The 27197-nt window shown below is 38.3% G+C and overlaps 2 protein-coding genes across 8 annotated transcripts in view; one reads left to right on the top strand and one right to left on the bottom strand.

The window, feature by feature from the left end:
- Positions 1-25600, bottom strand: part of LOC147915255 (uncharacterized) — a 167263-nt gene extending 141663 nt beyond the window's left edge. Inside the window, exons 1-2 of the mRNA XM_087439400.1 lie at positions 25546-25600; positions 23075-24282 (exon numbers count right to left, since the gene is read on the bottom strand). Coding sequence (XP_087295526.1) covers positions 23540-24282; positions 25546-25600 — 798 coding nt within the window. The 3' untranslated portion in view covers positions 23075-23539. The remainder of the gene's footprint in view (positions 1-23074; positions 24283-25545) is intronic.
- Positions 4539-27197, top strand: part of RBBP8 (RB binding protein 8, endonuclease) — a 106666-nt gene continuing 84007 nt past the window's right edge. For 3 of the 7 annotated variants that reach the window (XM_087438986.1, XM_087438984.1, XM_087438980.1), the window contains exons 1-2: positions 23940-24071; positions 26988-27194. In XM_087438986.1, coding sequence (XP_087295112.1) covers positions 27086-27194 — 109 coding nt within the window. In that variant the 5' untranslated portion in view covers positions 23940-24071; positions 26988-27085. Of the gene's footprint in view, positions 4772-23939; positions 24076-24241; positions 24388-26987; positions 27195-27197 lie in introns of those variants that run through there. The other 4 variants (XM_087438982.1, XM_087438981.1, XM_087438983.1 and 1 more) reach the window with 4 other exon arrangements.

Genomic DNA, 27197 nt, shown 5'->3' with positions numbered 1-27197 from the left:
TCTCTACACTGAAAACTATAAAACATTGTTGAAAGAAATTGAAGAAGACATAAAGAAATGGAAAGATATTCCATGCTCTTGGACTGGAAGAATTAACATAGTTAAAATGTCCATACTTCCTAAAGCAATCTATAGATTCAATACAATCCCTATCAAAGTTCCAACAACATTTTTCACAGAAATAGAACAAAGAATACTAAAATTTATATGGAACAACAAAAGACCCCTAATAGCCAAAGGAATCCTGAGAAAAAAGAACAAAGCTGGAGATATCACACTCCCTGATTTCAAAATATACTACAAAGCTATAGTAACCAAAACAGCATGGTACTGGTACAAAAACATGGAACAGAATCGAGGCCCAGAAATAAACCCACACATCTATGGACAGCTAATTTTCGACAAGGGAGCCAAGAATATACAATGGAGAAAGGAAAGTCTCTTCAATAAATGGTGCTGGGAAAACTAGACAGCCACATGCAAAAGAATGAAAGTAAGCCATTATCTTACACCATACACAAAAATTAACTCAACATGGATTAAAGACTTCAATGTAAGACCCGAAATCATGAAACTTCTAGAAGAAAACATAGGCAGTACGCTCTTCAACACTGGTCTTAGCAACATATTTTCAAGTACCATGTCTGACTGGGCAAAGGAAACAAAAGACAAAATAAACAAATGAGACCACATCCAACTAAAAAGCTTCTGCCCAGCAAAGGAAACCATCAACAAAATGAAAAGACAACCTAACAATTGGCAGAAGATATTCACAAACCATATGTCTGATAAGAGGTTAATATCCAAAATATATAAAGAACTCCTAAATCTCAACAACAAAAAAACTAACAACCCAATTAAAAAATGGGCAAAAGCGCTGAACAGACATTTCTCCAAAGAAGATATACAGATGGGCAACAGGCACATGAAAAGACGTTCAACATCATTAACTATCAGGGAAATGCAAATCAAAATTACAATGAGATATCACCTCACTCCCATCAGAATGGCTATAATTAACAAGACAGCAAACAACAAGTATTGGAGAGGATGTGGAGAGAAGGAACTCGCATACACGGCTGGTGGGAGTGCAAACTGGTACAGCCACTATGGAAAAGAGTATGGAGATTCCTCAAAAAAAAGAACAGAACTACCATACGACCCAGCTATTCCACTGCTGGGTATTTATCCAAAGAACAGGAAAACACGAATGTGTAAAGATACATGCACCCCTGTGTTCACTGCAGCATTATTCACAATAGCTAAGACTTGGAAGAAACCTAGGTGCCCACCAAGGGATGAATGGATAAAGAAGATGTGGTATATATATGCAATGGAATACTACTCGGCCATAAGAAACCATGAAACCCAGCCATGTGTGACAGCATGGATGGATCCTCAGGGTATTATGCTAAGCGAAATAAGTCAAAGGGAGAAAGTCAAATAGCGAACCATCTCACTCATGAGCAGAAGATAAAAACAACAACAATCAATCACATAGAGACAGAGATTGGATTGGTGGTTACTAGAGGGGAAGTGGGGAAGGAGACCGGGCAAAGGGATGATTAGGCACATGTGTGTGGTGATGGATTGTAATTAGTCTTTGGGTAATGAACATGATGTAATCTATACAGAAATCAAAATATAATGATGTACACTTGAAATTTATATGTTATAAACCAATGTTACCGCAATTAAAAAAAAAAAATCAGTCACCACTCATCCTCATTCCTTCTTCCAAAATTTATGGACATCTTTTGTCTGCTTCCTTTCTCATTCTTTTTGATCCTTAAGAGTTCATGCTGTTTTGGTTCTTTACTGTCATTTTAGTGGGACTTTAAGAAATAATGGAAATAAATACTTATGTTCAACTACCATGCTTAACTAGTTTTATTTTTTAGCTGACACTTTATTGGGCCCTTACTGAGTACTAGATTTTTGGATAAAGCCTCACAGGAATTTTATTATTTGAATCTTATAATACCTCTAAGGGGTAGATACTATCACTTTCATCCACATTTTATAAATAAAACTAAAGCTTGATTCAGGTGACAAAGCTAATACGGAACAGAACTGGGATGGAACCCAAGACTTTCTGACTCCCAACACCATTTTTCTAAACAATTATGCAATCTTGTTAATTTTCACAAGTTTCACTCTAGAACGGGGGTCAGCAAACTATGGCCCACTGGCCTTTCATCAGTTTTTATAAAATTTTATTGGGAACATAGCCACACCCATTCACTGACTATTGTTTATGTCTGCTTTTGTGCTACAATGTTAGAGTTGAATAGTGGAAACAATCTGGCCCGCAGACTATAAAATATTTACTCTCTGAGCTTTTGTGAAAAAATTTGCTGACCCCTGCTCTAGAAAATAACCTTACTAAGTTTTGAAGTCATGGTGTCTTCAGGTACTTAAAACTTTTATTACTGTTTCAAATCAAAGGCATTCTTTCGATTGTTCCCTCAACCTTTTGTTATCCTGCAGATAGCAATCTTTGGTCACGGTTGAAAAAGAAAAGTATCCTTTTTTTTTTTTTTTTGTGAGGAAGATTAGCCGTGAGCTGACATCTGATGCCAATGCTCCTCTTTTTGCTGAGGAAGATTGGCCCTGCGCTAACATCTGTGCCCACCTTCCTCTACTTTATATGGGACACCGCCACAGCATGGCTTGACAAGCGGTGCGTCGGTGTGCACCCAGGATCCGAACCTGCGAACCCCGGGCCACTGAAGCAAATCACACACACTGAACCGCTATGCCAGCGGCTCGGCCCCGGGGAAAGTCTCTAAACCATCTCCTTTGTGAAGTCTTTCCCACACTCAGTCATATTTGCTCCCTTTTCTGTGCTCCTACCTCAATTATTATAATTATAGTAGTTAATACAGTTTGATTCACATAACTGTTACTAGTTGTGATTCACCTAGGATCTACCAGGTGCTGCAGCTGAATAGATATTTACTTAATAAGCATTTATTAAATACATTCTAAGTGTCAGTGTTCTAGACACTGGAGATACAAAAATGAATACGGCAAAATAAGTATTCTATTTAATTAGGTACAAAAATAGAAAAGCAGCTCAGCATGGAGTCTGGGCCTACCGTCTCTGCAACAACTGTAGCAGAATCACCAGGAGTGCTCGGGTAACATCCCAGACCTAATGAATCAGAACCTCCGGCAGGGAGATCCAGTAATCTGCGTTCTTAATCAGAACTTCAGATGATACTTAAGCAGGAAAGTCTGAGAATCACTGCAACAGTAGATAGGAAAGACTGTCTCTAAATGTGCAAGTATTATGAGAGTAAGAACAAATCTCACATGATCTCCCTTAATACAAACCACTTTCTGTCAAAATGTCATCTTGTGTTGCTCACTTCTTCCTTCCAAAAAATTACTAGATGTGCTTAATTGTGAACTTGGACATTGCTCCCATCTCTTACTAAACTTGTCTTTTTCACCACTGTAACCCTATACCTGGCACAGTTCCTGGCACAGTTCCCGGCACATAGTAGATATCAATAATTTGTGTTCAACTGTTGAATATGCAAGGGGAAACCTCTCCAAGCTGTCCCAGTAGAAAGAAATAGCAGTTTTTCCACTTTTGGACTGGAATGGTATGAGGATCATTTGAGTACAAGGAAGGTAACACACCCAGGCAAATGTTTGGTCAATTTATGCTTTGTTTTCTTCCCTCTACAAACCCTTCCTTCCAGCTCTCAGGGCCACTACCCTTGTGGGGACTATCAACCTCCCCCTCAAGGCTAAGCTAGACCAACTAGAGACAAACGGACTAGTGGAAAAGGTCAGGCATATGGATTCTTCTTTACTGTAGATAATCTCTTTCTAGAGGCTTTAGTCTGCAGAGATCCTTGGAGTACCTTTTAAAAAGGACTACCTAGGGCCGGCCCGGTGGCTTAGCCGTTAAGTGCGCAAGCTCCACTACTAGCGGCCCGGGTTCGGATCCCTGGTGCACACCGACGCACCGCTTCCCCGGCCATGCTGAGGCCGCATCCCACATACAGCAACTAGAAGGATGTGCAACTATGACATACAACTATCTACTGGGGCTTTGGGGGGAAAAAAAAGGAGGAGGATTGACAATAGATGTTAGCTCAGAGCCACTCTTCCTCAGCAAAAAGAGGAGGATTAGCATGGATGTTAGCTCAGGGCTGATCTTCCTCACAAAACAAAACAAAAAAAAGGATTACCTACCTCTGAGGATGATAGATACTCAAGTATCTACAATGAGAGGTTTATAACAATGGACTCTTTCTATACCTGCTACAGATCTACCCCTCCTACTAGAACTCTGAATTATTTTGCTGGAGGCTACAACATTCTGAGCAGTTTGTTGGGAGTTGACGGAGGTGGGGATAACTCACCCGGTACAAGCTTAGCAGGGCTGAGCAGCTGCAGCTTGTTGGGCAAGCCTTTGATGCAGACTGGTTGGACAGGTTCCTGATCTACAGAAGAACCGGTTTGACTGGCCTGTTATGCCAACATATTCTGGTTTGATTCCATGTTCCACAGACGGTAGAAACCTGCCCAGCCAGTTAAATGAAAGGCATATTAGGTTCTTCATTGCACACTGTATATAGCTTAGATGCAGCAGAACTCTTCCACACAGCAGTAGTGTCTAGCAAACTCGAGTATGGTCCAGAGGGGTGGCTTCCTCTGTCTTACTGTTCAAGTTCATAGCTTCAGGGAAAGTCAGCAGTGAAACACCTTCTGCTTTTGGCCAAGAGCAGAGGTTTTCTAAATAAATTGAAAGGTAAGTTAATACTTTTTTTGTATTTCTCAATTTTTTATGCACTTTTAGAAGGTTAAATTAAGAAATGATGTTTAAGAACTTATCTATTTTTAACATGGTAATATTTACATTATACCTTTTATGTAAAGCTGGTGACATATTGTTTTATAATACTTGCATACATGTTCATTGATTTGTTTTGATAAAGGTTATTTGGTATATAATACACTTTTGCTATTTTTTTTTTTGTAAGTTGGGCATGGCTATAGTCATTAAGAAAGCTAAGGCTGAATAATTTTACTAAATATATTTCATCTATTAACGATTCATCTCGAACCATCTACTTCTTTGATAATATACTATTAAGTTTTACAGGCTGTTGCTATATGGCAACAATTTTATATGGTAAACCTAATTGTGGATAAAATAATAATTGCCTTTTTAAGGCATAAAAAAAAATAGTCTCGGCCTGCTTGGTGATCCTAAGTACATAGAGGAACAATTCACAGCAAGAATTGAGAAGTGTGAAAAACAAAGATTGTGGAATCTGGTAACTGATTAACTATTGGAGCTCAAAAGTACTTGTTGAGCTGAATAGAAAGGAATGAAGACAGGTTTTGTCATGCCTATTTAGGACTGAAAAACTTTTTAGGTTCAAGGATATTTGGATCTTCTTTTCATTTATATTTTAAAATAATTCTTTTACTTTTCTTTCTTTGCTCTAATTTATTTTAGTAGTTTGTGTCATTTAAAATGAAAGTTACCAATCCCTTTATTTTGCATACCAAATTACCCCGTTGGTTATTAATATTAGATTGAATTAAATGCACCCATCTTCTGGGCATTCAATTTAGCATAACATATGAATCAATTTAGCTGACATATGAATTTATCTGGGAATTAAAATAACTTTTTTAACAGATTTATACTGAATATTTTCCTCTCAAGAGCTATCTGTAGGCCATCTTAATATGAATGCTTTGAACAGCAAGACTGATGCATCCTTTGCATTGCCCCTGGAGTCCACGTTCAAACTCAAAGGCTAAAAGAGTTTCTCTAGGATGTTAATGAAGAATTAAAAAATATGTGAGACGAAACGTTCAGATGAGATTTCAGTTTTTTGCAGGGAAACCCTTTGGATACCTTTTAGTCCTACTCCAAGACATTCTGCATAAAACTTCTGATAATTTAGCTAAACTTCTAAAAAGCTATGTAATGTTGAATCTGCAAAAGGAATGTGCTGATTCAGCAAACCAAAATTAATTTTATTCAGCATAAACTGTATTCTGACAATTTGGGGGGAATACAGAGTGAAATTTTTAGTTGGTTGAATTTTACTCTTTTCAATTAGTTTTCAAGCAAGATATAGATATATGTCAATACACTATACTTTAGTGTTTCTGGTAAATATATAGAGTAATTTAGAAAATGTAAACCATACTGTTTAAAATACAAGGCTTACTGTTTAAAGATAAACTTAATCTGGGGTTCTAATTTATTTACTGAGCACTTTTTATGTTTACGGTTTTGAGGAAAGCTATTTAGGAACTAGATATGTATTTCATATAAAATCTATGGGTAAAATTTCAAGCCTAACTCTAAATTCTGGAGAGGGATTCTAGTCTATAGTTTTCATTTACTAGAATTTTCAGTTTCAAATATATAAAAGTCGTATTAAATATGACTTTTATGTATTTTCCATAAATTGATTCCTTTTAATATTGACAACTCATGATGTTTCGATTAAAATTAAGGAATATGGATTTCAATCAAATTAAGAGTCAAGTGTGTTTGTACATGTGTGTGTCTGCGTGTGTGTATATATAGCCCTATATTCTCAGGGCCCAGGTCAAAAAGTGTTTTCTCAGTTAAAAATCTTTTTATTTTTTAAGTCTAGCCAGGGATGCATTCCTTTGTCTTTATTCCTAGCCACACAGTTGCACACAATGCCTCTTTTTGTCAACAATGCTAGCTTTCTTAACAACTGTAACCTCTTTCCTTCCTGAATATCTGCATGTGTTTCCTACCAAAAGCACTTGGAATCGTGACATTTTTGAGCTAGAAAGACTCTTAAAGAATAACTAATGAATCCAACTCCTCATTTTTGAGTTGAATGAAAAGCCCAAAAATGTAGCTGTATCACTACTTCACAATCCAAAGGTAGAGCTGGGACCAGAACATCCCAGTTTCCTGAATACAAACTCAGACTAATATTTTTTCAGTATCCTACACTGACTCTTCTGAATACTACATGAAATCTAATCTGTTTTCTAAAGGATTTGTAAAAAGGTAAAATTGTGTTATATAGTTATGTTAATGAGTTTTTGCTGAACTAAGAAATTATTTGCTTTTATATGTTAATCTATATCATTACTGCCCCCAAACTTTTTCGGCAGAGTGGCTGAATTTATGGGGTTGCCATTGGTAATGAAGGTGACTACCCCTTCCAACCCTAATCTCTTAATGCCATCATAAAATTTTGCATCAAACCGATAAGAGTACCTCACATTCCTTCACATTTGCCCAGAGTAGTTGTGGATCCTGCTGTCATTTTCTGACTTAATATTGCTTTAAACTCTCAACTGTTTATTTTCTTAGTATGTATGTATGTATTTTTGCATTGTTTTAGTCACTCACATGGATATAGTTTACAATTTGCCTAAGAAGTTAGTACTTCTAAAATTTGGTTAGAACTGACAGGAAAATTTCAATAAGGTTATGAAGACCAGAATTGCAGGATTTAAAACCCATCTTACAGGTGATAGAACCTGTTAATTAAGGGGTGAGCTCTTGATACAATGCTCTGCACACAAGTGTTCAAAAAATGCTTTAAACGTTTTTAACTTCAGGAATTCCAAGGAAATGGGACTACAGAAAGCTTCAGAACCAAAAGCTCAGAATATGTCAATTCAGATTCCTGGAACTAAATGTTAATTCTCCTAATCCCCTTATCTTTTCACAGGTAAAAGCCTACCTGAGGGATGCTTCTAAATTTGGTAAATTTAGTTAAGTCCAAGTGGACTCTGGAAAATAATTACTTCCATTTCTTTCTTATCTTTACAATTAAGAGAAAAGGTAGTATATTGAAAAACATATGGGCTTTTGAGCCAAAATGAGATCAATTCAAATTCTGACTGCTACAAACTAGTTTATCCTTGGGAATTATTTAACTCTCTGAGTTCTCTTTTCTCCATCTGTAAGTTAAGGAAACTAATACCATTCTCTAAGAGGTGTCAGAAGGATTAAGTGATTAAATGAGATATTGTGTGTAAAACGCCTAGCACAGTTCTTAGAACATAGTAGATGCAGCAAATGTCAATATACTTCCCACTCCTTTAGAATATGTAATAAATTTCAACAAATAGCTTGAGTAAGAGAAGTCAAAGCTTAACTTAGAATATACATTTTATTTTTGTCAGAGAGATGTATCAGCAACCTTGGAAAGCATTAAGATTTAATATTGGATAATATTTTAACCTTATTAAACTAAAAAATTAGGGTCGGCCCCGTGGCTTAGCGGTTAAGTGCGCGTGCTCCGCTACTGGCGGCCCAGGTTGGGATCCTGGGCGCACACCGACGCCGCTTCTCTGGCCATGCTGAGGCCGCATCCCATGTACAGCAACTAGAAGGATGTGCAACTATGACATACAACTATCTACTGGGGCTTTGGGGAGAAAAAGGAGGAGGACTGGCAACAGATGTTAGCTCAGAGCCTGTCTTCCTCAGCAAAAAGAGGAGGATTAGCGTGGATGTTAGCTCAGGGCTGATCTTCCTCACAAAAAAATAAAAAATAAACTAAAAAATTAGAAACCCATATAATTGAGTCCAATTAAAGAATCACTTCAAAGAAGAAGCCTTTGTTAAATGTATTTTGAGATTTTGAGAGCAATATACCAAGGTGATTAAAAGGTTTAAATAATTTTAAAAAATTCAAATTGCAATCATCTATACCAAAGAAAGGAACTGTGACATTGACAGTCCAAGTTATACCTTACTGTACCTGGTATCTGAGTTTTCCAAAGGCATTTTATATCTATTTATATCTATTATTTCATATGACATCAGATTAGTTGGCCAAGGATTTCTATATACTCAAAGGATAGTGCTCTTCCTACTACCAATTGAATTAATTCTTCAGGGCTCTAGAATATGTTTTTCCTCCAAAATATTCTCTTCCAAATTAAATTTATTGTAGGTTAGTATTAAATTATATTGCATTCTCTTGATAGTAAATAATGACAGGGAGAGTAAGTCCAAAATGTATTGAGTGTAAGAAGTAAGATAGAATGGGGGGGCCGACCCGGTGGCGTAGTGCTTAAGTTTGCACGCTCCACGTCAGTGGCCTGGGGTTCGTGGGTACAGATCCCAGGCGCAGACCTACACGCTGCTCGTCAAGCCACGCTGTGGCAGCATCCCACATACAAAATAGAGGAAAATTGGCACAGATGTTAGCTCAGGGCAAATCTTCCTCATGCAAAAAGAGGAAGATTAGCACAGATGTTAGCTCAGGGCCAATCTTCCTCACCAAAAAAAAAAAAAAAGATAGAATAGGATTTAACATTTTCTAAAAATAATATTAAATTAGCCTTAGACTGATAGATTGATTAGGAGACAGAGCCAATGAGCAAAGTTCACAAGTGGGATATTTATGAAATGTATGTGATTGGTCAGAAGGTAGTTCAGAATAACATGACAAAACATTCTAAGAGCTTGCCTAACTAAGGTTGGGTCAATTGACACATCTTCCAATGTGTGAATAAAGAACAGGAAATAGGTTATGACTTGATATTAGAACCAACAAATAGATCCGCTTATAACACAAACTGATCTTATTGAGCTCTTGCAATCAACTTTAATTTCCTGAAAGATGTTTAACTGCTATATAAATAAGCTTTACGCTGATACTATAATTTGAAATGTATATTCATGGTAAACGAATTTTGTTTTTCTCCAAGTGAAAAGCTTATATGTAGATGGTATACCTAAAGACAAAAGTACCACTTCACCAATTTAGCCCACTAATTATTCTTATTAAAACTATTTTATTAGATACATAAGCAATTTAGCCTTATGTGACTATTCATTAAATTAGTATTTAATTTGCATTTATTTTCATACATTTAGAGTGCATATTATAATAAACAACTGAAAAGAAGGCAGAGTAATATAAATTTAAAATATATTTTTAAAATGTTTCTATATAAATAGCTAATTTGGATAATTCAGGACTAACAACCAAACTTACTATTATGCTTCAAAAACTAACTGGGAAATAGAAAACGTCATAAGCTCATCGTGTTAAAGACATATAACCTTAAAAGTAATCAGAACACTAAAAAAGTACTTATCTTTGAAGTACTGACAAAGTGAAAATATACCTTGCATAACAAATTTTTAGTTTCGGATTCTATCTTAAGTCTATTCTCTTGAAGGTTCTTTGCCTATCATTTCTACAATGATTTAGATTAGAAGCAAGAAACTCTTCCTTCCAACATGAAAACACTTTAAATCTAATGAATTTCTGAATGAATCTTGAAACATTAAGAAATACAAGATCGATAACTTTATGTAGCTTGCAGTATAATATTTACAGACATGGAGCAATATTATAGAATTCTGTGTTGAGGTCTTCTATAAAAAATTTACATTTAACATATACAGGTCTAAATTTGGAGGGCAGGGGTCTCCTAACTGAAAGTAGATGAAATACAATCTGAGATGGAAGGATTATTCACATTTCTGAAAACATTAATATTGTAATCAATATTCAATAATATAATAAGTACTGAATGGTAAATACCATCTACATAGCATTTTAGTGAGCTGTTAAATTCCACTCTAGTCACTTTCCAAGCTATTGTTTGACAAAATTTAAAACAAATATATGTTGCTCAGGAACAAGTGTACTGTTTTTTAACTATAATATAGAACTAACCACTGGAACCTGCCTACAGTCCAGGAATCTGTATACTGGACCTGGAACCTGGTTACATTGGAACCTGGCTGCAGGCCATTCAGCAAGAAAAGTTGTCCTGCCCATTCCAGCATGACGATACCAGTCTCTTTTCCCACAGTTTTACTTGTTAAGATGTGAGTGTTTACTTCTTTGAGATGAATGACATGTTGTTCTAGTTCCACTAGTAAGCGTAAATTAAACACACCTAGCGTAAATTAAATTCTTAGCAGTTCCTTGTTACCATAACAAACCACATGTTAATACTAATGTTAAAGCCAAGTAAGCACTATCAAATCAAATTTCTACAAAAGAAGAGCACAGTGACTCAAATTAAAATTGGGATTTTTTTAATCTGACTTCCCTGGCTGTGGTTTGTCTGCTCAGTTTATTAGAACATGTGATTAATGGTGCCATGATACTAATTGAGTCCTCGTGGAGTCAGTTAGCTTTAATTTATTTTGTAGTCACAGATTATATCCAGCAGTATTACTACTGTAATAATGTAGCAATGTTTCTCAAAGTGTCGTTGCTGGACAATCTGATTCACTTGGGGGATGCCTATCAAAAATGCATACGGCTGAACTCCATTCTAGACATATCACATTAGAATCTCTAGTGGGTAGATCCTATGAATCTATATATTTACATATTTTCTAGATTATTCTAATGTTCAACGACTTTTTTTTTTTTTTTTTTAAAGATTTTTATTTATTTTATTTTTTTCCCCCCAAAGCCCCAGTGGATAGTTGTGTGTCGTAGCTGCACATCCTTCTAGTTGCTGCATGTGGGACTCGGCCTCAGGATGAACGGAGAAGTGGTGCCTCGATGCGCACCCGGGATCCGAACCCGGGCCGCCAGCATCGCAGCGCGCGCACTTAACCACCAAGCCACAGGGCCGGCCCCAACGACGTTTGAGAAGCAGCAAGAAAAGATTCTCTTGCCCATAAGAGACTGAGCAAGAGTATATGAGTTCCTTCAAATCCAGCCATTATCACTATCAAAAAATAGCCTCAAATGCACATGGTCCAACCAAACCAGGGTCAACATTAACATCCTTACAAATTACTGCACACAATTAATCTGACTGTCCCATCCATGAATGCCAACTTTCAAAAGTTAAATTTTTCACTAATAACTTAAAAATAGTGACATGAAAATCTTATGTTTAACCTTTATCTCTTAGGTTGGGTTCTCTGTGGAAAGTAGAGCCTGCGTCCTCCAGATTACGTGCAAATTCTTTATTTGGGAAGTCATCCCAGTGAAGAGGAGTGGGGAATTAGGAGAAGGAAATGGGGAGGGAGGGAAAGCCAATACAAAGTGCACCCTGTAGCTTATCCCCGACTAGGGCTAATGGGGCTCAATCCCAGTACCTTCTTAGGAGCCATGAAGCTCCCTCAGAATTGCCTGCGAGAAGATGTGAGAGAGGAGCACTTAGTCACCCGTTCTGACTTTCATCCGTTAAGGGTTGCCTCATAGGTTATTTCCTCATATTTTCAGGTTGTGCTGCTGTTTCCAAAGGCTTCAGAGAAGGTCCCAGGGCAGAAAGTCAGGCGAGGGGCTGTCAGGTTTCACCTGCGTGAATCTGGCTGTCACTGCAATGGCTGGAGCAAGCAGGGCCCAAAAGGTATCCAGTACATCACTATTATAGGACAAATATGGTGAAACGGCTTTTTCCTTAGTTTACCAACATAATTTTAACTAATACACTACATAACTAAAATGGATTTTATGAGAAATGAGTACAGCAATTTCAAATGGAAAGTGAGGAACTTGAGCCTATTTTTGTCTGATATATTTGACCCATTCCCACAGAACATGAGATGCACTGAAACTTGATCTTCTGTGAGAAAGGTATTTTCTAATAAACTACATTTCATTTCCTGAATTTGGTTGCCAATTTTTAAAGGGCCAAACAGCAGCAAAATGAACAATTAGTATGTACTCTGTAAATACTTTTATTTCCAGCATTGATCCAAAGACTTTATTGTTTAAGTTTACATTGGTAAAATTCTAGTAAAAAGAGATTGACTATGCTGAACCCTCAAGTAACACTTCTCATTATAGTGAAACACGGAATTTTGAATAGTACAAGTTTGTCTTGGACTGTGTCCAAGAGGGTCTAGTTACAAGAACTAATTCATTATAATGTATAATGTGATCCTGGAGCATGGCTCTGAAAAATACGTTAGATGGAGGCTCTAGTCAGGCAGATTAAGCCACTTACGTGCTTTAATTAAGTAAATACCATATTTGTTTGCATAATGACAGAAACTTAGTTTAGCGAAAACGAGGAAGAGATAGGTACAAATACAGAAATCTGATTAAAAGCATATCATCTTTTTATTTAACTTGAATTATATTAAAATAGAATAATTATCTGAGTTTTTAAAAAAACTCTTAGAAGGAGATTAAATTAGCTAATGAATTGATAAGGATGAAACAGGGAAACTAGACTGAGCAGGGAACAGAAATAAGAAAAAGCGGGACACACACTGCTGAACAAAGCTCAACAACAGATCCTATTTTCAAAAGGAGTTATCAAATATACTCAGACCTTCACTAAACTAGCTCAGATCACAATCAACTTGACACCAACACTCCCTTTCTTGGACCTGAAGCTTAGTAGATCATAAATCTCTGCTAAATAAATGATTTCTTTTTTTCATTTTTTTTTTTTTTTTTGTGAGGAAGATCAGCCCTGAGCTAATATCCATGCCAATCCTCCTCTTTTTGCTGAGGAAGACTGGCCCTGGGCTAACATCTGTGCCCATCTTCCTCCACTTTATGTGGGATGCTGCCACAGCATGGCCTGACAAGCAGTGCATTGGTGCACGCCCAGGATCTGAACCCCGGCCGCCAGCAGCGGAGCATGCACACTTAACTGCTACGTCACGGGGCCAGCCCCAATAAATGATTTCTTATAACCACCAATTTCTGAAATAAATGAATAAATTAGTTTCTTCTTTCTATACAATCCTGTGGTTGGGCTAGATGATTTGTAAAGTCCCTTGGAATATAATAGAAACAACAACAATATAATAATATTACCTGACTTATTTTAAAGCTTTTTTTTTTGAGGAAGATTGGCCCTGAGTTAACATCTGTTGCCAATCTTTCTCTTTTTCTTTTTTTCTCCCCAAAGCCTCAGTACATAGTTGTAGAGTTGTAGCTCTTCTATGTAGGACGCCACCTCAACACAGCCTAATGAGTGGTGAGCAGGTCCGAGCCCAGGATCCAAACTGGCGAACCCCGGGCCTCCGAAACAGAGCACAGGAACCCAACCACTATGCCACCGGGCCGGCCCCTACTTGACTTATTTTAAATTTAATTATGTGAATCAAATAAGGTATGTAAAAGCACTTAAAAAATCGTAATCTAATCCCTTCTATAATTAGAAATCTCTCACAATTTACATAGCAATTCAACAATTTCACTATAATTATTAACTTTAGCAATTTAAGAGATCTCTCTGATTAGCTATAGCTCTTAAATCTATCTACTATTAACACCAGTTCCTTACACTGTTTGAATATATACATGATCACCCAGTCCTATCAACAATTCTGTGAAATATCCAAGGTATATATTATTTTCTTCATATCACTGATAAACAACTGAGGCACAGAGAAGTTAAATTACTTAATAGGATTATAATTAAAAATTAGAATTCATCCAACAAATTAGGCGGAGCTGCTGCTGATTCCCCACTATTAACCTATACAAATACTTTACTATATACTTACAGTTTCCAGAACTCACAATGATTCTCCTGAGCAGAACATCTGCACATGCCTGGAAAGCCTTCTACTCCTCTGCTCCCAACAGGCATGCTGCTTAAAACTTCTATGAAGTCTTCTTTAAGAAGTTTCATATATATTATTTCATTCTTTTTTTTTTTTTTTGTAAGGAAGATCAGACCTGAGCTAACATCCATGCCAATCCTCCTCTTTTTGCTGAGGAAGATCGGTCCTGAGCTAACATCTATTGCCAATCCTCCTCCTTTTTTTCCCCCCTTTCTCCTCAAAGCCCCAATAGTTGTATGTCATAGTTGCACATCCTTCTAGTTGCTGTAGGTGGGATGCCGCCTCAGCATGGCCCGACAAGCCGGTGCATCGGTGCGCGCCCAGGATCTGAACCCAGGCCGCCAGTAGCAGAGTGCGCACACTTAACCGCTAAGCCACGGACCGGCCCCTATATTATTTCATTCCTAAAGCAATCTTGGACACAGTAAGTATGAGTATTCTCATTTTTTAGTTGGGGAAATAAGACTTGCCTAGGAAACATGCAGATAATCAGAGATAGGGCAAGAGCTTAAACCGTGGTCCTGGCTCCCAGTTCAAAACTTGCACAGTACCATAGGCTGGGAATGTGGCTATATGCCATCATTCATTATAGAACATGGCCACAATTTTTTGGAGCACTTCCTGCTCTGGTCCTTTCTGAGATTACAATGTAATTCAAGGCCCTTCAACATACTTAGTTTTAAACTTACTACAGAAGTAATACCTCAGGGTATTACTTCTCGGGGCTAGGAAAACAAGTATAACACTTTTGCTAATTCCATTAGAAGTCAATTTATATGTATCTCTCAAATATCTATACCTACTGTAAGGCAAGTAAAAGAGCATGTGCGCCATAATTACAAAGAAATACAATGCAAAAAAGTTGAAAAAATGAACTGAGATTGGTCCATATAATAGGTGCTTCACCCAACCCTGACTGAGGGAGCCCAGTTTATTTTCTTCTTCCCAATTATGAGACTTAAATTGCTATGAAATTTACAAGTCCTTTTAGTAACCTCATATAATGTAAAGCTTTCTGAAGTAAATAGAAAAATGTACCGGGACTGCAAATTAGCCTTTAGGTGATAATTTTTGATCAAAATTCAGAAATTTTATTTGGTTATTGTCTCAAAAACATTTTCTAAATTGAAAAATAGAAAAGCACAGAATAAGCTTTATATAGATTCTATTATTCAAAAAGAGCATGGTATAAACTAGTGTGGTGTACTGTAAAGAGCACAGATATAGGATTTATAGCCAGAAGACTGAGTTTGGAGTCTTCGGTCAACTTATCTACTAGTTTGTACATATAATGCTAGTCAGACCACCTAATTTCTCAATCTCTGTGAAAAGATGAAAACTGTACCTGTTCTACCTTTATGACACAGTTATTTCTACGTTAAAAGTAGAAGATATGTAGGATAAGTACTTTGTATTTTACCATCACCAATTGCTCTTGAATCCATTTTCTATTAGTATTAAATCATTCTCAACTCATAGGAATTTCAGAGTACTATCAATCAAAAAACGCAATTCTCTTACGGCTTATATTATCTATATTTAAAAAGAGTTTATTTATTTTGTTTTTGTGAGGAAGACCAGCCCTGAGCTAACACCCATGCCAATCCTCCTCTTTTTGCTGAGGAAGACTGGCCCTGGGCTAACATCCGTGCCCATCTTCCTCCACTTTATATGGGACGCTGCCTCAGCATGGCCTGACAAGCGGTGTGTCGGTGCGTGCCCGGGATCCCAACCCGGGATCCCAACCCGGGCTGCCAGCAGCGGAGTGTGCACACTTAACCACTATGCCACGGGCCGGCCCCTAAAAAGAATTTAGATAGGTCTGTATATAGTTGAGAAGGAAATACTCCTGACTACAAAAGGTCATTTAAATCTTCCCTTTTTTATTAGTTTATATTTCAGATTCCTTAAAGTTTCTGACCATATGATTTATCACCCAAATTAGGACGTTTTTGAGAGTAAATGGGAGCACTATTAATAATCAAGCCAGAACAACAGACATTAACCAGAACTGTTGCTGGTAAGTCAGGGCATATGGTCACTTTATACAAAAAGTGTCCTAGATTTGAGAAGAGGAAGTCTTTATCACTCTCAGTATCCTAAATAGTGCACACAAAAAAATTGTCACCAAGGGTGTGAAGTGAATTAAAACATAATTTAAATTCACTATACATTTCTAATAATTTTCATTGTAACTGAAGTAAAATTGAAAAAGTATTGACTAAAACTGAAGGTCTCCTCTAAGAACTGAATTCTGAAAGTAAAACATTTCTGGAAAGGTAACTATCAAAGATTCCTTAACCTTAGACTTAACATTTGCATTAAGGAAAGCAAAAAGCCAATATTTTAAGCAAAGTCTGTCTTTCTCAAGCATAGTTAGAATAGAGGAAAATTGGGAAAAAAAGTCAGCCAGTGTGTTTGAAGACATAGCTGTAACTTGTGAGGCATGAGTACATTAAAGATCACAACTATTTGCCAGTAGTGAATAAACTGATCAATTCACAGATGGAAAAATGACCATTTAAGATGTGAATCATTATTTTTTAAAAAGTGGACAAAGCAAGGAATATTAAACATGTTTGCTTTTGTGAACCTATCAAGGAATGCTTTAATTAACACACTCAAGTATCAGTGACTTGTTCCTACAGTTAACCCTTCATAATATTTTCCATTTACATTACTGTAAATATTGTTCCCACAGCTTCCACCACGGTGGCATTATACATATGTACATAGGACAATGCAGTATATACTATATTTACTGGATAAAAAGGTAAAGATTAGTTTTTCAAGATTCCCAAAACAAAATCCACTTTTCTACTTGACAGTCTTAGTGATCACTCTTAAATTTTTTTATCATCTCTACAGCAGTTAAGCTCTGAGGTTCTTATAAATGCCAGTGTAAGAAATAAGGCCTAAGGGCTAACTATCTAGCAAAATTCCTGGGCTTCGTAAACCTATGTGCATAGGTAAGAAATACTGCCTAAGCAGTCACTGTATTATAAATGGATGACCTGGAAGAAAAAGATGCTCCTTTCCATCGATATTAAATCATTTTGCAATAACAGGTCTTTAACATTCTTGATCAGCCCACCATCATTTAAACCTAGGCAACTAAGCAAGTATACAGTATACTGTACAGGAATCTTTATCAAGTATAAAGAGAGAGTTCCTAAATTGGGCAAATTATTTATCTAATAAAACTTTGCCCATTACTGATATGAAATGAAGTAGCTAAGTGAATGATATTTACAAACACAAACAAAAAACTACTTTAATAGTTTATAAAGGGAAATGAAGGAGGTATATGTAGCCATAGTAAAAATCAAAATAAAGCTTCTTTATCTAAGTTGGAAGTAGTTGGCCAGACTATATGAGGCGAATTTTTCTAATTGAAAAGCAATGTATAATCTTTAATTTCTGTTATAAGCACTTTAATGACCACCTAAAACTGTCAAAATAAAAACTGTGATACTGACACCCTTCATGAATGTTAAATACATCTTTTAAAACAATTATAAAACTGCTCAACCTAACTGGAATCTTGGCATCATTAACTCAAACCATAAATGAAACATTTTGGCACTTGGGGCAAGAGCACTAACTGATATATATTCCTACCCCCAAATAACACTTAGTAATTACTGTAAACAACTTTTAAAAAATTACATCAAGTGTTCATTTAAGTTGACACAAATGTCGACAGTTAATTTTCTTTTGTCTTAAAGCTTCTCCTTCCTCTTATCTCTCCAACAGCCTTTTGTCTTGTTCTTAAATAGTTCTGACTGTAGGTATATAGCTCACCACAGTTTACAAGTATTGTGTGTTCATATTAGAGGTGCTGGACAGTATTATGTAAACAATCCTAATGGGTTTAATCACTTACTTTTAAATCTTTTGCCTGGGGATACAGGCCCTCAGTGCTGGGGGGGGGGGGGGGCGCGTGGGGAATGGGATGATGTAGGGAGTGAGAGAGAGATGGGAAATGCCCAGCACAAATAGCCTTAGATGGAGGAATCAGATTTCTGTGTCTTGCCCCAGCTCCATCCTGGCTCTTAAGGTAAATCACGTAACCTCATTTGTTCTTTCAACACTCATTCGTTCATTATATATGCTAGGCCTGTGCTGTTCAATACAGTAGCCACTAGCAACATGTGGCTTTGAGCACCTAAAATGCGATTAATCCAAATTGAGATATGCTATAAAGGTAAAATATACATCAGATTTTGAAGACTCAGTATGAAGAAAAAGAACATAAGAAGTCTCATTAATAAATTTTTATACTGATTACATGTTGAAATGATATTTATATATATAAATTGGGTTAAATAAAATATATAAAATTAATTTCACCTTTTTTTTTTTACTTTTTTAATGTGGCTACCAGAAAATTTTAAATTATGTATGTGGCTCTATTGGATAGTGCTGTGCTAAGACTCTCTGGTAAGAACTAGGAATACTGAGAAGAATAAAGAAAGCAGTCTCGGCTTTCAAGGACGCCCCGCCCCCCCCCCATAGCCTAGCTGGGGAAAATAAAAGATATAAAAATAATTACAATATAATGGTGTTAAATGCAGTGATAAAGATACACAGACGGGTATGGGAGAATGAGGAGTGCTATTTGTGGAAGGAGGTAGGAAGGAGGGGTGAAGAGAGGCAGTTAGGTTAGTCTCCTGGAAGCAGCACTAACTGAGCTGAGTCTTAAAGGATAAGTAAAAAGGTGAAATATAAATCTGGGTGGAGGTAATTCCAAGAGAAGAGAATTGTATGAGCCAAGACAAAGAAACAACAAAGGGGAGGAGGGAGGAATAAAAGCAGTTTCCTGTTTTAGAGGGAAATGGTGAGGTGGTGGGTAGAGAGTGTGCAAGGCTAAGAAGGGCTTCTGTGACATTATACAGGGATTGAATTTTAACCTTCAGGCAATGGAGAGCCACAGAAGGGTTTTAAGCAAGGCAGTGTCAGGATCAGAAATAATGATTTAGATCTCTGGCAGCTGTGTGGCAACCGTATTACAGTGAGCAAGACTGGAGGCAAGGAGGCTGTAATTTAGGTAAGAAATATCAGGGCTTAAACTAGGGTAATAAGAGTGAGGATGGAAAGGAAGGCACTAATTCAAAACTAAGTTTACAAAGTCCCATCAGTAGAATATCGTGACTGACTCCAGGGAAAGGGATTTGATTTTATTCTATAAAATGATGGGAAGACCCCGGAAAGTATTGAGCAGGGCACGGTCATGTTTTGACTTAGGTTTTAAAAGATCACTTTGACTGCTTTTGGAGAATATATTGTAAGGGGAAAAGAGTGTTTAAAAAAAAAAAAAAAAAGGAGGCTATTGTTGTAGAAGAGGTTTGAGATGATGGTGGCTTGGCCCAGTGGTGGATGCAGTGGAGGCGTGAGAAGCAACTGGATTCGGGTTGCACTTTTATCTGCAAAATGGTATCGCCTCATTCACAGTGTTGAGAAAGGAAAAGGGAAGTTCAGGAAGATCATACCTGTTGAGCCCAATTGTCCTGTTTAACCAGGAGGCTAGGGTGTCTGCTGAGAGTGAGAATACTGTACAGAAGCTTGAGGAAAACAGTGAGGGTCTGAAAGAGCAAAGGAAACAGAAGGAGCTGAACGAAGGCTATTTTAAGGATTAACTGATGCCCTACATGAGGTTTGAACTCATGTAATTTTAGTAATATCAGGCTAACCTGTTATGTGATTTTTTCCCTTCACAACGCTCAGCTACCCACCTGTAGGAGTTAAGCAGATTGCAGAATCAACAGAGTTCCAGTTGTAAAATGGCTTGAGGTACATGTTAAAATCTAACAGTTCCAAAATTCTACAGTTCTAAGAATCCTAGAGTTTTTACTGCTACCACACAATCTTTTTTTTTTTTAATAATTTTATTTATTTATTTTTCCCCCAAAGCCCCAGTAGATAGTTGTATGTCATAGCTGCACATCCTTCTAGTTGCTGTACGTGGGATGTGGCCTCAGCATGGCCGGAGAAGCGGTGAGTCGGTATGCACCCGGGATCCGAACCCGGGCCACCAGCAGCAGCGGAGCTCACGCACTTAACCGCTAAGCCACGGGGCCGGCCCACAATCTTTCTTATTGTAGTTAAATGCCCATAATATAAAATTTTCCTTTTTAACCATTTCACCAGACAATTTTTAAATCGAGCATGCTAACCAGGGGCCTCCAGTGGGTTACAGTTATGCTGGGACATCAAAATTCCAGCCCTCAAGGTGGCAGCGCTGGCCCTGAGGTGACTGAGTCCTGACTTCTGTTGCCTCTGGATGGAAGCAGCCTCATCTTTTTCTCACCATGTCTAATACAAGTATTCATTTTCTAAGTACTGAAGTTTGGGAAGCATTGTTCTAAGCCATAAATATGAGAAACCCAGTATTATGAAGAGTTCAAAATAGCTGCTTCTCTTGTTAAGTTTTCTCACTGATCTTTGGGACTTAGTAATTTATTTCACCACGTGGGGCTTAAAGCTCCTTATCGGGGGCAAATATCTATGAGTATGCCCACCATTTCTCCTGTTAAAGTGACCATCATAAAATCTCATAAAGAGAATCTAAGAGTTTTCAACGGATTCAAAGATTTTCTCCACTTACATAAAAAATAGGAATTCCTCAAGGGATGCCCAATTCATTCTTTTATCCACAGGGTACTGACTCTGTGGCAGGCACTGGGTTAATTTCTGGAGATAAAATGTTGAACAAAACATGGTTTTGACCTCAAGAAACTTACAGTCTACCAGGGAGACAAAACTAAATAAATAATTAAAACTGTAATAAAGTGTAACATGGGAAGGTCCACAGTGCTATAAGAGGCTCTAATAGAAGAGACTATTAAAACAAGATAAAAAGATCAGTAAATAGCTAGGCAAAAGGTGGGGGTAAGTATGGTTGAGAATTCCAAACAGAGGCAACAGGGGACACTAAGAGGCCAGCTGGGCCAGAGGGCAGAAAACGTTTGGAAATGAACCTGAAGAGGTAGTAGAGGTTGTTCAAAGCGGCTTTCTTCAAACAGTAACAGTACGCCATTGAAGGGGTTTAAGCAGCATAGTGCCATTATCAGATTTATTTTTCAAGATCACAGTAGCTGCAGTATAGAGAAGTGGTCTCAAAGTTGGCAAAATTTAAGGTGGGAGAAGATACCAGATTTCTATTTTTTCTCATCCTTTAAAAAAATGTCTTTAGGGGCTGGCCTGGTGGCGCAGCGGCTAAGTGCGTGTGCTCTGCTTCGTTGGCCCAGGGTTCCCAGGTTCGGATCCGGGGAGCGCACTGCTCGTCAAGCCACGCTGTGGCGGCATCCCATACAAAGTAGAGGAAGATGGGCACAGAAGTTAGCCCAGGGCCAGCCTTCCTCAGCAAAAAGAGGAGGTTTGGCAACAGATATTAGCTCAGGGCTAGTCCTCCTCACCAAAACAAACAAAAATAAATAAAAAAATTTAATAAAAATAAAAAAATGTCTTTAAAGATGTGTTATAATAGTCATGGTGTATTAGCTCAGAATATTAGCCCTAATAAGGGCTAGCTTTATATTGAGCACATAATATGTATGTGAACACTGTACTAAGCAGTTTACACATATTAACTCATTTACTCTTCATAGCCTTGTGAGGTTGGTTCTATTATTATCCTCATTTTACAGGTAAGAAAAATGAGACAGAGGTTAAGAAACCAGTTCAAGGTCACCTAGTAAGGAAGTATTAGAGCAGGATTCAAACCCAGGAGATCTGCTTCAGAGCCTGTGACTTAGTATGCTATACACCATTTTTCAGCAATACATGTATACAATTTAAAATTTAAATACATACATGAATTAAGAATAGATGCTCAAAATTTTTTCTGAACACTAGTGAAGAGAAAGGTTCAGGTGGGGCTGTTGGGTGAATATGGAAAGTAGACCATGAGTAGACTAGGTAAGAGATAATGGTATCTTGGAATATGGTGGTAGTGATGGAGAGACGGGGATGGATGTGGGAGATATTTGGTAAGTAAAATTGACAGGACTTGACGACAGATTGGATATGAAGGTTAAGGGAGAATAAGGTGCCAAGGATGATTCTTTGGATTCTGACTTGCATAAACAGACTGGACAGTGGAGCCACTTGCAGGGGTCAGAGGAACAGGTTACGTCATTCTGTTCTGATAGTTTTTCTCTGGATCACAAGTACACTGTTCTTTCAATCTGCTGTTAAACGACAAACTGATTACAGGTTCTTTCTATTGATAACATTTCTACCATAAACATTTATACAAGCAATTATGCCTCATGTCGTATTAAAAACAGCATAGTCAATTTTTCACCCATTTTCTTTAAAAGTGTTATGAATTAAATCTTATAAAATTTGGAAGTGAATGATTGTTACAACAGGGTAATGAAGGTTCAGCAGCCCTCTTTTTTAAAGATACAAAGGTTCCTACAGCATTGCTAGAACAGTACAGAAACATCCCGTTATGTCCAATCGCAAGTAGTAGGCTGCCATACGCATTCCTCAAGATTGGAAATGAGTGGAAAAATTACCTTTACATTTTGTATTTACGATTTTCTGAACACTACTTACCTTTTTAAAGTTTATAGTCTTATCCTCTGTCTTCCTCTCAGATCTCAGCAGTATTACAGGAAACTAGTGTACTGGTTGAAAAGACACTGTGACTCTAGTCTAATCAGTTCGTTTTCTTCAACTTCATTTGTAGAATTTCTAATGCTAAAACGCTTTTGGAAATCAAGATAAACAGGAAAACATACTAACAGTCTGAATGTTATCAACAAACAGCCACAGGAAATGCTGACTTAAAAAAATTACCTAACAGCATGTCGTTCCAACAAATAATGCTGGTTACTTCTGAGTCCTTCTCATTTCAGGTTTGCCAGAAACTTTCCACTTCACCTCAGCAAAATACACATCGTTTTGCTCTATGGCCTCACCACCCTGTCCTGTCAAGTCACTTCACTAAACCGTAGGTAATAGCTATAAGGCAGAAAACTACGTTAGCCTGAACCGTGTCTGTTCCCCCATCAGTTAATTTCAACTTTGCATTCGGCACAGAACGCGCATACACGCGCTCCCCGAAGGGTGCTTGTCAGACACCGGTAACCTGCACCTCACACCAAGCACCTGAAGCTCCCAAACAGAACGGCCTGGCCTCTCTCCAGGGCATCTCAAAAGCGCTGAGGCGGCCGCCGGCTCCCGCAGCGGCTCCCGACAGCTCAGAGGTGGCTGCACTCCCCAGTCACCGCCCCTCGCAATGGGACACCCGGTCGACCCTGCTCCTCCGCGGGGGTCACGAGGGGCGCCGCCCGCTGCGCGGCGGGAGGAAGGGGCGTGACGTCGCGCGCGCTGCAGGCGGGTCCGGCCGCCTCCAAGCGCGGCCGGCGGCCTTCGGGCCCTCCCCCGTGCCCGGAAAACGCGGGCCGCCCGAGGGGCCGGCTTTCCCGCCGGGGCTGTGCAGGCTGGTGAGGGAGAGAGGAGAAAAGCGAGCGGCCGTCTCTTTACAGGCCCACAGCAGGCCCGCTTCCCTCCTGGGGCTTTCGAGAATCTCGAAGCAATCTTGGAAGCCGTGAGTAAGAGGAATCTTCTTCCCCCCGACCCAGTGCTGGGTCGTAGCGGCTGCTTCCGGCCTGGAGCTGTGCGCCAACCGAAGGCGTATGGCCCCTGGAGTGGGGGTGGCCGTGCTGTTCTGGGGCTGAGTCTGAGGAAGTGGGCTGGGGCCGAGCTAAACGCGGCTGGAGGTGACAGCAGGGAGGACGACCCCGCGCTCCGTGCTCTTCCTTAATCTCCCGCGCGGGCTGAGGACGTGCCTCCCAGTGCGGCGCCCAGCCCCCTCCCTCCCCCCGCGCATGCGCCGTCGTGCTGTCCGCCGTCGGAGCGTGTCGGTGAGTGCGGCCCGCGAGCCCCGCGCGGTGCGGGAGGAGAGGCAGATGGTTAAAGGTCCTGAGATGGGAGCCTCTGGACTTCTGAGAGGCCCCGTCGAAGTCTCTATTCAGTTTAGGGCTCCTGGGTGACTCGAGGCGCGGCTCTTGCTTTACTTGTGTGAGAATAGGTGTGGTGTGACAGGAAAGCAAGATTTTCTTGAGTACCTTCAGTGCGTGTTTGCACTGCTACAGGATGCACACACGTGTACATTACAGCAGACCTTTGAGCCCAGGATGCAGCCTGACTGGCAAGGTGCTCGTTCTGAGAAACTAAAGCGCAGTGTCGTGCAGCGAATAGCGGTTCACTGCCGAGACATGCCAACAAAAAGTGCTGGGCGTGCGGCATAGGTTAGAGAGGGTTTTGTGAGCCAGAATTTGCAAGTTTAGTATTGATAAGTTGTTTTCATATGGGAAAAACAACTTTTGTTTACTACCTCTGAAGATAGAAATATTTCTTAAAAGACGTTTATTTTACACTATTGGTTTTAAAGTATTTAATACTATGCAATTTTAAATCGTTTTTAAAGTAATTAAAACTTTGTTTTAAACTACTTAATAGAAATAATTAATTTACTTCTTTTTTTTTTGGCTACTTAGAAGTATTTTGTAGTTAATTGGCATTACAACTTGAGTCCTAGCAGTGTGACCTTGGGCAAGTCACTTAATCTCTTAAGGCTGTTTCTCCAACTCTAAAATGAAATTAATAGTAGTAGCTGTTTTATGGAGTTGTTCTGAAGATTAAGTAAAAAAATGATTACAAAACAGCACGATCCCTGGTGTATAGTGAACACTTAATAAATGGTGGCTTTTGTTGACAATAGTATAGGCCCACTGATTTATCTTTTACAGTTAAGAAATAGTAGAATACGAGTCTTTTTGGAAATAAAGCAGTACTAATGCAGTGCACCCAATCCCACTTTTAAAGACTTTATTAAGGAAATAATAAATGTACACAAGAGAGAGACACTAGAATTATGAACCCCTTCATATACCCATCCATTACTTAGCTTCAATAATTGTCAAAGTTCAGCCCTTTTTATTTCATCTCCCCACCCAACATCCGTTTTTTGTTTTAGCTGGAGTATTTTAAAGCAAATCCCAAAGAACATGTCAGTTTACCTGTAAACACTTCAGTATATATTTCTTTAACAGATAAAGGACTTTGTTTTAACATGACCACATCATTATTATACCCAAGAAAATGAAAAATAATTAGCTAATATTATTGAAAATCCAGTACATGTTCAGTTTTCACTGATTGTCTCAAAAAAAGTGTAATCACAATTTTTAAAAAGCTTAATAAAAGTATATTTTTATTTCTGTAATGCTTTACATTTTACCAAGTGGCTTCACACATAATCTGCTTCCTTTAAAAAATGTCCTTGCTTATTTTAGCCTCTTCATCAGAGACCTCAAGAAATGGTTAGCAAGAAACACTTAAATCAATTTGGACGCTTGTTAACAATGGTAAAGCATTGGCTAAGAGACAGCTGTGAGGTTTAGTAGACTTGTTAATCATTTTACTTTTTTAGTGGTAGCTAGTTAATGGTTTCAGTTTAAGAACACATTCTTTTTTTTATTTTTTTGTGAGGAAGATCAGCCCTGAGCTAACATCTATTGCCAATCCTCCTCCTTTTTTCTCCCCAAAGCCACAGTAGATGGTTGTATGTCATAGTTGCACATCCTTCTAGTTGCTGTATGTGGGACGTGGCCTCAGCATGGCCGGACAAGCAGTGCGTCGGTGCGCGCCCGGGATCTGAACCCCGGGCCGCCAGTAGCGGAGCGCGAACACTTAACCGCTAAGTCATGGGGCTGGCCCTAAGAACATGTTCTAAAATACTTATTAATCCACTTGAACTTCTTAATAGCCTGTTGCTTCCTTCAAGGGCTACACAAATAGTAAATTTAATCATTCACCTCTACTCTGAGAGAGGTACAAAATACCTACCCTACTTGCCTTGTTATTAGATGTTTCTGTATTCATAGATCTTTGCTGTATCTGTATCTTGCTCGCTGATTTCTCTTGTTAGGAGAAAGCTATTCAGATACTCATGTGTGTTAATATGTCAGTCATCTTTCTTGCTCTTTTATAACATGTGTCTTTGTATGTACATGGATGTGTGTATATAGATGAATGCTTGTTAAGAATGTTTCAGAATGTTTTCCAGTTTTTGGTTCAATATATTGTTGCACTCCATATCAACTCAAAAGTTAAAAAAGCAATAAATTCTTTTAGAATAGTGAATCAATACTGACCATAAATGATGACAAACCTCTCTATATCAGATCCTTTCAATTTAACAAAATTTAGGTAATTCCTTCTAGGAGAAATATGAGAAAATTTGCCTGAATATTGAGCTTAACTAAAGCTAACTGAAATCAGGGCTTTTCTCACCATAATCTTCTTCTTTCCTCAATTCCCACCCCCCAAATTTTCCAAGTGATTGATTGTAGGTAAATAAGGAAACTTAAGAACAGCTGGCTGGGTTGGAAGTCATTCTGACTTCAGATTAAGTAAAGATAAACGCAGAATTCATTTATGTTGCAATCTGTCGTTTCAGGTATTTCAGCTGTCCAAAGACAACTTCATACCCGTATAATGTAACAGAAAAGGTCAGAAAACATTAGGCAACTAGAAGTGTGGAGCGTCTTAATCAAGATGAACGTCTCTGGGAGCAGTTGTGGAAGCCCTAGTTCTGCAGATATATCTAATGACTTTAAGGATCTTTGGACAAAACTAAAGGAGTATCATGATAAAGAAGTACAAGGTA

The sequence above is a fragment of the Ceratotherium simum genome, chromosome 14, assembly GCF_057802395.1.
Source record: "Ceratotherium simum simum isolate JZ-2026a chromosome 14, ASM5780239v1, whole genome shotgun sequence".
Taxonomy (NCBI): domain Eukaryota; kingdom Metazoa; phylum Chordata; class Mammalia; order Perissodactyla; family Rhinocerotidae; genus Ceratotherium; species Ceratotherium simum.
Note: the sequence above shows the minus strand (reverse complement) of the source record. Positions and strands in the feature narration are given on the sequence as shown.